Source organism: Lathyrus oleraceus, chromosome 5 (genome assembly GCF_024323335.1).
Source record: "Lathyrus oleraceus cultivar Zhongwan6 chromosome 5, CAAS_Psat_ZW6_1.0, whole genome shotgun sequence".
In the NCBI taxonomy this organism is placed as follows: Eukaryota; Viridiplantae; Streptophyta; class Magnoliopsida; order Fabales; family Fabaceae; genus Lathyrus; species Lathyrus oleraceus.
In genome coordinates, this window is record NC_066583.1 from 316,746,581 (window position 1) to 316,758,072 (window position 11,492).

An 11,492-nucleotide genomic window follows, 5' to 3' on the forward strand; every position below is an offset into this window, starting at 1 on the left:
AAAATGGGTTATAGCCACAGGACTCAGTCTAAAGCGGATGGACGGTTTTGAGTACCAGTTTAAGATCTACGGGGGATATGTCGAACACGAGGGTTCAGGTTTAAGAAGTGTGGGAGATAAAATGATAGTTGACAAACTGCTGGGAGAGAAGGACTAAGCATAAATCTTAGACCTAAAGATAGTATTGCTAAAACTCTAGTTTGGGCTCACGGTGGAGGTACGAGGGGATACATAACAGGGTCTTGGCTTGCTGAGAAGGTGAACACTGAACACCAAGTTGGTTGGTTAGATGGAGAAATTGGAGATGGTGAAAGGATTAGAAGAATCCAATGGCTTGTATCCACATTCAACTAAAATGGAGAAGTGCGTGAATGAGTGGATATCAAGACTGACCGAGACGTTCATAGGATGATGCATTACATGTTCAAAATTGTTTTGATGGTTGTAATCGCATAGTTCTTGTATTGTAGTTGTTTTAATTGTTTGTGTTATTGTTTATGTAATGGTATTTTCCTCATAAACTTATAATATGAAATAAATTTAGTTTTTCATATATTGCAACAGAGGTACATGTGAATTTATCTGGTTGTGCTCCTTCCAACACTAGGACAATTAGTACGATTCTGACTTGGATGAAGGCAAGAACTACATAATCTAACCATTTTGTTCGCCGTATCCATTTCGGTTCGAATTCGGGTGCTGTTTGGGCGACCCTTTTTCTTTCTTCGCATAACTTCGTTGTGCTAGACGATGCCCCCTTGATATTCTGGCCAGTAATCCTCTTTTTCTACTACGGAAAAACTAATTTTATAAACATTTGATAGGCTGGTGACTTTGTAAACTTCAGATAACAAGTAGGATGGATCCCTTCGAACCTTTGAACATGCTGCAATGACATGGGAGCAGGGCCCAGATTGCAACACCGAACTCCATTTGGAACGTCTGGTCTCAAATATCGCCCCAAGCATGAAATATGTTGCCTGCACCAAAGAGGTTATAGGTAGATTACAAATGCCTTTGAAGACAAAGTTCATTGATTCCACAAGATTTGTTGTCATGTGACCCCAACCTTGACTGTTGTCGTATGCCCTAGTCCACTTCTCCAATGGAATACTGTTGATCCACCATATTGCATCAGTGTTTGACAATCTTATTTCTTCGCGGTAGTGTTTGAAAGAAGGTTCTGATAATGCGTAACCTGCATTGACAACCTTCTTCCGCAACGTCTTGTCTTTGATTTCCCGCATGAAATTCTGAGCAATATGTCTAATACAGAAGACATGCGTCGAAGGAGGATCTTGCCAGCCATTATCAATGTTATTATATGCATTGATGATTGAAGGGTGTCTGTCGGAGATCAAACATAAGTTAGGCTGCGGTGCAACGTGCAATCGGAGATTTCTTAGGAAAAAACTCCATCCCTCAACAGTCTCCCATTCAACAAGGGCAAAGGAGATTGGAAAAATGTTGTTGTTTCCATCTTGTGCCACTGCCATTAGTAACGTTCCTTTGTATTTCCCGTACAACCATGTACCATAAATTTGTATAATAAGTTTACAGAAAGAAAAACCTATGATGCATGGTTGATACGCCCAGAAGAGATGATGGAATATTCCATTTCCAATAGCACACGTCCCGTCTTATCTATACGCGGGCAACGTTTCCAACTTGACCATACTCTTTCTCTGCAACACTCTTTCTTTACCAGACTCTTTCTCTACAACACTCAAATTATGTCTCTGTTGACTATGGATGATGAACACAGAGAAACACTTGAGAATATCTCAACATTTCTATGTTATCACTCTCTTTTTACTTATTCCATATTTAATTCGTATACCTTTGTTATCTATGTTTGTATTATATATTACTTCTTCTTATTGTATTTCTTACGTATGTGTTATTAGGATCCAAAGCGTTTTCGATGTCGTGTACATGAATTTGTACCCCACGATCCTATGATAGAACCATAGAGGATGTGGATTTGGAAATCTCCTCAACATTGTCTCGTACTCGGTGGACTACAAGTTCATTCTTGCTTTGTTGGAGAGATGGAAACCCGAGACCCACACATTTCACCTTTATTTCGGTGAGTGTACCGTCACACTTGAGGACGTATACATATTGTTGGGTCTCCGTATAGATGGTAATGTCGTGAATGGTAAAGTAAACCAGGAAAATTCTATCTGCAACGAATTATTGGTACACTTTACCATTTAATTAATTATATTTTATATCACAATTAACTGTAAATAATATTTTTCAATTTTTTTTATCTAAGGTGGTCAGTAAGGGGAATGAACTACAATAGGTGTCCGAAACACTCTATAGTAGTCTATCGCAATCTATTGGACCACATCGGATCAGACGATGTAATACTCCTACACAACTATATTTTAATTTAAAAATACTTATCAAATTATTTATCATCTAATCGTTTCGTATTGTTTTACAATTTATCTAGAGGTCATATCTGGGTCTTGATCATCATGTAAACCATGATGATGCTGCAGTTTGGACATCAAAGACACCGATTATCTGGTTCACTACTGTGGAAATACACCAGAGTGACCGGGTAAAACTGCAGTTCGGCATGTAACAACAGATTCCAGAACCTCCGACGTGTTTGGGGAATTGGTATCAAAAAAGAGTTGATGCCCAATGAGATTATTCCGACTGGAGAGACTTTGTAAAAGAGATGTGTTGTCAATTGAGGAATCAACGATAATACATCTTAAACGAATCAGTAATCCATGGTGCAAGACCAACTCAACAATATATGACATGGTTTAGGTCGGTAACAACACAACAATTTGTGTCTGAGCCGCAGTATTTGATAGATCCACGCCAACTACCTTCGTCATCGTACGCCCAACAACAAGTCCCCGTCCAACACCAATGTCAAACCACCCAAACCCAACAACCAACCTCACACCATCAACCTACCACATACACCCAACAACCAAACACCCAACTTCGCAATCCATTCATGCCATCCACCTGACAACCAAAACCAAACGTCGCAATCCATTCATGCCACCCACCCAACCACAACACCAAGAATCAAACCCTACCCACCAACAATCATACGCTTCAACCACAACTGTCTATAGCCCAAATGATTCATATGAGTCACTTCATCGTAGCCCCCCACTAATGACCACTCAAACATCCCATCACCAAAACACACAACCATTGTTTAACTATAGTACGCCCCAGGAACCATTGCTTCGTTTCCAAAACATTAAATGTCCCAATTTGGGCAACTATACCGTCCACAATCCACCTAATCCCATCGACCTAACTACGATGACATGGACACTGAACTCCATTACGGAAGCGCCGTTGGCCAGAGCCCCTCTGGATATTGAGGACAAATGATGACACATCTGTCAAATACCGCTGGAACTTTCGCCGGACCTTCACACCAACCATCATTCGATCAGGTCAACACACAAAGACCCCAAACACCTCAGAAAAATCGTGGGAGACCTCGAAGACAAACTAACGCACCTGGATGTGGAACAAGGGGACGTTTCGATCGAACCGGTCATTAATTTTTTGTCAATCCCATGTAATATTTATTATATCATGAATAAATGTTTTTTTTTTATATTATTTATTATTATTTTATAAATAAAAATAAATAAATAATAAATAATATAAGGGTGTATGCGCCAGATGAATTGACGCATATACCACATGAATTAAGTAGGCGTCATGGGCATTGACGCCTCCTCATGAGGCACAATGCAGGCGCCATGGGCATTGGCGCCTCCTCATGAGACTTCCAATGCAGACGCCAAGGCCTAAAGCGCCTCCTCTTGGTTCAAGATGCATGCGCCAGTTCATCTGACGCATCTTTTTTTAAAGGTGGTTATTTTAAAAAAGAAAATGAAAAAAATATTATTTTGGAATTAATTTTGAAAATGGTAGTTATTTAAAAAAAAATTCAAATAAACAAACTTAGTCCTTTAAAAGAACCCATATTTGGTCAATTTTTAGAAAAATAGTCGATGGTATTATTCTAATTGATGGTATTATCCCATGTTATTTGTTGTAACATTTTTTAGAGCTATTTGTCTCCTTTTTAATAATGCCTTGAAGATGGCAACTTCACATATTCTGTCACATATATGGCCACATAAACATCAAAGAAGAAAAGAATGATACCAATCGTTCTCCCTTTGACATGCTCATTGTTCTTTGAAAATGTTCTTTCTCCCACTCTTGCACCTATGCATGGGACCCAATTCAGAATCCACAACATATAAATAGCCATGCATTAGACATCAACTTAGAGAAACAACCATATTTTTAATCCCATGGCTTCTGCATCAGGCTTGGACCGCACGGAATCGATAAAAGATAACATGTCATCCGACGAATCGAAGCAAAGTAGGTACCATATGAAGAGGTGCTTTGCCAAGTACCTTGAAAAGGGTAGAAGGATCATAAAAGTTCATGACTTGATGGAAGAAATGGAGCAAGTTATAAATGACCAGAAAGATAAGAATCAAATTCTGGAAGGAAATCTCGGCTTCCTATTAAGCTGTACACAGGTTAAGTTTTTCCTAATTAGTTTACATAATATGATATTTAATATGACAGAAGGTGTAATAATAATGTTATAATGTGACACATTGCAGGAAGCTATTGTTGATCCACCATATGTTGCTTTTGCTGTAAGGCAAGATCCTGGTGTTTGGGAATATGTTAAAGTGAGCTCTGAGAATCTTTCGGTTGAACCTATAACGTCCACCGATTACCTCAGATTTAAGGAAAGAATATACGACGAAAAATGGTACGCTACATTTCATTTCACTTATATTTTTATATTCTAAAGCTTTCAACATGTAACAAATTTTAATGGTTAATTTGGTTCTATGTTGCAGGGCGAACAATGAAAACGTGTTGGAAGCAGATTTTGGAGCATTTGATTTTCCTATTCCTAACTTAACCTTGCCTACTTCAATTGGAAATGGACTGCATTTTGTTTCGAAGTTCTTAACTTCGCGATTTAGTGGCAAATTGGCGAAAACACAACCTATATACGACTACTTGTTATCGTTAAATCATCAAGGAGAAGTAAATACATACGATAACTTCATTTTAATAATTCACACACACCAGTTTTAGAAACAAGTGATCGAACCAGAGTTGAACGGATTTGAACCACTTGAACCAACTGTGGTTCAAATCCGTTCAACTCTGGTTCGATCAGATTCAACTAGTCCATTCATGGTTCAGTTGTTCAACTTTGTAATGTGATTTTGGTTATTCATCGTTCTTTCTGTCGTCTAAACTGACAGAGTCTAATGATAAACGATACGTTGAGCTCAGTTGCAAAGCTCCAGATGGCACTAACAGTGGCTGATGCATTCCTGTCAGCACTTCCATTCGATACTCCCTATCATGATTTTGAACCAAGGTAAACAAAGCTCTTTATTCTGTTAAATTGAGCGCTATATATCTTTGTGATTCGCTAATTTAATACGATTTTCATTCATAGGTTTAAGCAGTGGGGTTTTGAAAGAGGATGGGGAGATTCTGCAGGAAGAGTGAAGGATACAATGAGAGCTTTGTCAGAAATACTCCAGGCTCCAGACCCGATAAACATGGAAAAGTTTTTCAGTCGAGTTCCTACGATATTCAATGTCGTGATCTTCTCTATTCATGGCTATTTTGGTCAAGCTGATGTTCTTGGCTTGCCAGATACCGGCGGACAGGTAGCATTCCTAAACTCGAGAGTAGTCGCGTTGCTTTTAGACGAGGCAAAACTGATTTCAAAACTTCTTCTACAATCTTGAATAGGTAGTTTACATATTGGATCAAGTGAGAGCTTTGGAAGCAGAAATGCTACTTAGAATTAAGCACCAAGGCTTAAAAGTGAAGCCTCAAATTCTTGTGGTATGTTTCATGCAAAAGAATCATGATTCTCTACATATTATAATAACTTATATATAAAAGTGTTTGTTATTAACAATGATAGGTCACAAGGCTCATACCTGATGCACAAGGAACCAAATGCAATCAGGAATTGGAAACAATCATCGATACTCAACACTCGAAAATTCTACGCGTGCCTTTTCAGACAGATAAAGGAGTTCTGCGTCAATGGGTTTCTCGCTTCGACATTTATCCTTATCTTGAGAGGTTTACTCAGGTATGCATATTTTCTATAAAAGTTTTTCAGAACCCAAAACATTTTTCTGTTACGAGTTTTCCGTTTGACTAGTTGTTTGGTTCATGTTATAGGATGCGACGACTAAGATTCTCAACATCTTGGAAGGAAAACCGGATCTTGTTATAGGAAATTACACAGATGGGAATTTGGCAGCTTCTCTTATGGCTAGCAAACTTAAGATAACTCAGGTCACTATTGGAATTTTATTTCCTATGATTCAATTACATTTTTTTGTGACTTTTAAGGATGTTTTTTTTCCTTCATGAAATAATAAATGAGGTTGCTTGAAAACCAGGGAACTATAGCACATGCTTTAGAGAAAACTAAGTATGAAGATTCAGATGTCAAGTGGAAAGAATTAGACCCTAAGTATCACTTCTCGTGTCAATTCATGGCCGATACAATCGCAATGAATGCATCGGATTTCATCATAACTAGCACATATCAGGAAATCGCCGGAAGGTTAGCTCTCAAAGATGAACACCAGACACGACACAGACACGTCGACACTGATGATAATTTGAAAAATGGAAGAAACTATGAAAGGCGTGTAACGTAACATACTGAATTCTTAGTGTTTCTTTGCAGCAAAGATAAACCAGGACAATATGAAAGTCATGCAACATTTACACTCCCGGGGCTATGCAGAGTTGTTTCGGGGATAAATATATTCGATCCGAAGTTCAACATAGCTGCACCTGGAGCCGACCAAACCGTCTATTTTCCTTACACGGAGAAAGACAAAAGACTCACTGAATTTCATCCTGCCATTGAAGACTTACTATATAGTAAAGTGGATAACAAAGATCATATGTAAGTGAAAATGTTGCGGTTCATTTGTCTACAATATTTTACAAAATGATTAATTTTCGATAAAATTATTGTTATGGAAACAGTGGATATCTAGAAAACAAAAGACAACCTATTATCTTCTCGATGGCGAGGCTCGATGTTGTAAAGAACATAACTGGTTTAGTCGAATGGTATGGAAAGAACAAGAGATTGAGAAGCCTAGTGAACCTTGTCATAGTTGGAGGATTCTTTGATCCGTTGAAATCAAAAGATCGAGAAGAAATGGAAGAAATAAGAAAAATGCACGATTTAATCGAAAAGTACCAACTGAAGGGTCAATTTAGATGGATTGTTGCGCAGACCGATAGACATCGCAACGGAGAGCTTTATCGCTTCATTGCAGACACAAAGGGAGCTTTTGTGCAGCCTGCATTGTATGAAGCATTCGGTCTAACTGTCATTGAAGCAATGAACTGCGGTTTGCCTACTTTCGCTACTAACCATGGAGGTCCAGCAGAAATTATCGCCGACAGCGTTTCCGGTTTCCATATTGATCCTCTCAACGGAGACGAATCGAGCAACAAAATAGCCGACTTCTTCGAAAAATGTAAAGTGGATTCGACACACTGGAACATTATTTCTGCGGCGGGATTGCAGCGCATTAATGAACGGTACGCAAAAAAAACACTAATTTCCTAGCTCTCGATTATATAACATTTGCAACAATGAGTCAAGATTGCATGGTTTGTTTTGTAGCTATACATGGAAGATCTATGCAAACAAGTTGTTGAATATGGGAAGCATTTATACATTTTGGAGGACAGTGAATAATGATCCGAAAAAAGCCAAGCAAAGATACATTTGGATGTTCTATAACCTTATGTTTAAGAATTTGGTAAGTACTATATCTGTTCTAAGAGATGAACCTCAACAACCAGTGTCCAATTCCAAGCAGCAAAGTCTCAAAAAACAAGGAACAAGCAGGTACAGCATCCAATCAATAAAGAAATTTCAACAAAATAAAATCGAAAGTTACTAAAATATCGATTTTGTTTCACTAGAAATTTTTCTCTAAGAGAAGTATTTGCATTTACGAATACAATTTTTTATGCCGCTTGTTTTGCTGCTGCAGGCGTTCGAAGTCCAAATTGCAGAGTTAAGATCTAACTATAAGAGTTAATGTAACTTATTTTCGGATGCGCAACAACTAATCGGGAAAATCTTGCTCACGCCGTGAAGTCGTCATTACAAATAAATTGTGTATTTCTTGCAAAATGACTAATGTTTCTATGTTATCAATAAAATGCTTTGAAGTGATTTATAATGGAGGAAAATCAGAACTTAAAGATTAGTGTAAAAAACTATAGATACTTGTTGTTTAAGGATAAATCATCCACATGGTACTATTGTAGGATCCAATGTTGAGGATGTTTCTCTGTCACACATTTCAGGACCAATATTTATAGGTGTTTCACCCTGCAAGATTGACATGAACAACTTAGTCGGTAGGAAATACGAATAAAAAAACATCGATTTCTTTAAAATTTTGCAATGGAAAACATACCTTAACAATGTTCCTAAAATAAGTAATGTTGTAATTTCCGGTTGGAAATAAAACTTCAATAAGATCTGCTAATACCAGTTGAGGTTGCGAGACTGCTCCGTTGTACCAGTCTTAACATGCAGAAAATCACACAAAAATTGAGCATTTTCACTAGAAAATCATGAAAAGATAGTGTGTTTCGACGTTGAGACGTACCGAGAGACGAAGTTTGAATTCGTTTGTCATATCTCCATAGGCTTGTGTTTGATAGAAATGAAAAACAAGAACGGTCTTCAATGTTTAGATTTTGGATAAACGTCGATAACGTGTAGTTGAGTGGATCAGAAGTTAATGTTTCATCAATCACTACTTCCACAGTCTACATCAGAAAAACTAATTGTTAACAAATCTGATACTACTATTAACTTTCTTGATCTACGCGATTTAGTCGAAACGAGTATTATTTTTACGAATGAACTCACACATAGGATTGCATGCAATTCTTCTAAGTCATCAGAATCAGAAACATTGTAAGTATTCTTGTTGGCATCCAAAATCTCTCCTCCGGAATCTTCGACATACTGTTCGCGATTTTTTGAATCAAAACATAGATAAAGACCAGAATAACATATTTCTCTAACAGATAGTTATGGTTTCATACCTTCAAATAATATGCTTCCTTTGTAAAAGACCAAACACCCTGCAAAGTTACATGATACTAAGTTATAACTCATTTTGTTTCGATAAGCAAAAGCCGAAAAACTGAAGAGGATACATACATTGTTATATTTCATCCATGCTACAGTTGGCTTGAATGAAGTTCGAGATTTTGCGATTTCAGCCAAGCACAAATAGTTCTCCTTAACCTAAACAATAACAAGCCATTTCTTAGTAACATAAACTACAAAATCTCGATATAGCGGTTATATAGTTAATAGTTACGCCGTTGAGTGATCGGTGTTCTTACTGCAGTATAGACTTGATTGGCTCTAGCTTCAACATTTGCAAAAGCTCCCATGAACTTAATCCATTCTGCTCTCTGTCAAAGTGAATGCATCTTACATAAGTTATCTAAGCATGTTCTTAGGACCTGTTTGGATCGACTTATTTATATAGAGACTAAAATTAAGTTGCTTACCTGCAAAGGGGTATCCTCGGAAAAAGGAACCGTAGTTGCGAAATTGCAAGCTGAATGTTGATCAGCGTCACTAAAGAAGTGTGCAGAAAACTGCGAAATCATTTGATAATCACTTTTGTTCAACATTTCAATCTGTCCTTCTTTATACAATTTCAACACACACGGTGAAGCCACAGTGTCCGACGTTACGCCTTTCAAGCTCTCTAGTAAGCCTAAATGCTGCTCAAAACAACAATTTTGAAGAAACATAAGAACTAACAAACAGTTTCAGGTTTGAGCTAAGGGTCGAATTGAATCGAAGCGAAACGAAAAAAAATACAAACATAACAACAATTTATAGTAACATCTAAACTTTCACTAGTAGCAGTTCTCACCTCTAAGAAGGAAACTTGAGTTCCAATTCACAGATCGAAACATGAAAAAAGGAAAATGTTAGTCACAACAAAGGTGAAAGAAATAATTACTGTAACAAATAAGTACAAGGGTTGCAGAGGACTCTAATAACACATTCTTAAGGCTAAGATCAAACAAATCCCAAAAACTAAAATGCAAAATCACTAGTTTTAGCATCATATACCAGGAAAAGAATCTGTATCAACAGAAAAATTCGACAACGGTATCACAAATGATTTGATTCTTGAAGTGCAGTACTTCGTCCTTGATGCAATCCTTGAGTTATTCTACCAATCAAAGGAATTCATGGATGAAATTTCAGCAATCTTTTACAAAAACAAAAAAAAACTAGCGAAAAAAGTACCTGAAGAAGAAGATAACTCTGGCCATCAACAGCATTCTTAATAACCTTGAAGGTTTGGCCATAGTAAATATGAAAATTCACAGCATCTTCCACCTTTGAAATATTTCCAACTTTCACTGTACTGGAAGCTCCATCAACACTTCCATAGCTAAAAAACCAAACCAATGCTAACAAAAATAAAGCTTGAAACCAAAAACAAGCAGCTGAATCCATAACCATAAGGTGAAGAATAAGTTATAAAAAAAAAGTGATATAAATTTAGCTCATTCTTATTATTTTAAGAGACATGATTAAAAAGCTAAATAGCTTTTTAAGCAATTATCTGCAGCTTAACTGCAGCAATTAGTTATATCTGTGTGCAGCTTTTTGCTGATAAATGAATCACAAGAGTATGAATCAATGAATTGTTGGCATGTAGCTAGGTGTAGCTAGTGGGGTGAGTATAGTATATAGTTTTTTGTATTATTTAATTCAAATTTAAGAAAAGAAGATGAAACAGTGAGTGACCCGTGAAGCTATGTTTGGATTATTTTTACTTTTTCATCTCATTTTTTTTCTGTTAATTCATAACTTGTTACATCTTATTGTTTTGTCAGTTTGTGTGATTTGATACTCTGATGAATGTGAGTGATCCACTACTCATCATTCTACATGTGCTGTGCACTCACCTTAGTTCAACCACTACTACACAATTCAAATTCATGTAGTGAAGAAATTGTCATATGACATGTTCAGGAAAATTGATTGCCAAAGGGAAAAAAATGCTATCATGTGAATCTTGACAACATCAATATCAAGATGGATGCTTAAATTCAATTTATATACATTTTATTTTACAGATTTCTTAAATACTTGTACAAAACGTTTACATAGATTTCTGTTAAAAAATTTGTGTATATTTTTGTTTAGCCTTAAAATATCTTTTGTTGTAAAATTTGAAGTTTTTTTTTTGTTGTTGTAAGGATAGGAGTTTTCTAATTAGAAAAATTTAGAGCAATAAAAGAGAATAATCACTGTGGATTTATCATCTTTAAGAATTGAAATATCTTTATAGGTTATTTAAACATTGAAAAAC

The 11,492-nt window shown here is 36.6% G+C and overlaps 2 protein-coding genes across 2 annotated transcripts; one reads left to right on the plus strand and one right to left on the minus strand.

Moving 5' to 3' along the window:
• The first annotated feature begins 4,294 nt into the window (after positions 1-4,294).
• Positions 4,295-8,330, plus strand: LOC127084279 (sucrose synthase 5). Its single transcript, XM_051024701.1, has 13 exons — positions 4,295-4,562; positions 4,650-4,804; positions 4,896-5,088; positions 5,313-5,431; positions 5,513-5,729; positions 5,815-5,910; positions 5,993-6,166; positions 6,259-6,375; positions 6,483-6,649; positions 6,776-7,000; positions 7,084-7,650; positions 7,736-7,963; positions 8,112-8,330. Exons 1-13 carry the CDS (start codon positions 4,326-4,328, stop codon positions 8,137-8,139), a joined length of 2,523 nt encoding a protein of 840 aa, XP_050880658.1. The 5' UTR covers positions 4,295-4,325; the 3' UTR covers positions 8,140-8,330.
• On the minus strand, positions 8,188-10,885 carry LOC127084280 (uncharacterized). Its single transcript, XM_051024702.1, has 11 exons — positions 10,418-10,885; positions 10,238-10,340; positions 10,035-10,048; positions 9,661-9,879; positions 9,490-9,561; positions 9,302-9,388; positions 9,184-9,222; positions 9,005-9,103; positions 8,739-8,901; positions 8,544-8,653; positions 8,188-8,455 (listed from the first exon to the last, which is right to left on the minus strand). The coding sequence occupies exons 1-11, from the start codon at positions 10,634-10,636 to the stop codon at positions 8,369-8,371; spliced, it is 1,212 nt and encodes a 403-aa protein (XP_050880659.1). The 5' UTR covers positions 10,637-10,885; the 3' UTR covers positions 8,188-8,368.
• Between the last annotated feature and the right edge of the window lie 607 nt (positions 10,886-11,492).

What these genes read in the sequence shown, in the direction of transcription:
- LOC127084280 (XM_051024702.1), bottom strand. Translation starts at nt 10,636, where the DNA reads ATGGTTATGGATTCAGCTGCTTGTTTTTGGTTTCAAGCTTTATTTTTG. An exon ending in CATGGATGAAATATAACAAT is followed by an intron (nt 9,223 to 9,301) that starts GTATGTATCCTC and finishes GTAACTTTGCAG; the next exon opens with GGTGTTTGGTCTTTTACAAA. An exon ending in AATTCAAACTTCGTCTCTCG is followed by an intron (nt 8,654 to 8,738) that starts GTACGTCTCAAC and finishes CTGCATGTTAAG; the next exon opens with ACTGGTACAACGGAGCAGTC.
- LOC127084279 (XM_051024701.1), top strand. Translation starts at nt 4,326, where the DNA reads ATGGCTTCTGCATCAGGCTTGGACCGCACGGAATCGATAAAAGATAAC. An exon ending in TGCCAGATACCGGCGGACAG is followed by an intron (nt 5,730 to 5,814) that starts GTAGCATTCCTA and finishes AATCTTGAATAG; the next exon opens with GTAGTTTACATATTGGATCA. An exon ending in GTGGATAACAAAGATCATAT is followed by an intron (nt 7,001 to 7,083) that starts GTAAGTGAAAAT and finishes TTATGGAAACAG; the next exon opens with TGGATATCTAGAAAACAAAA.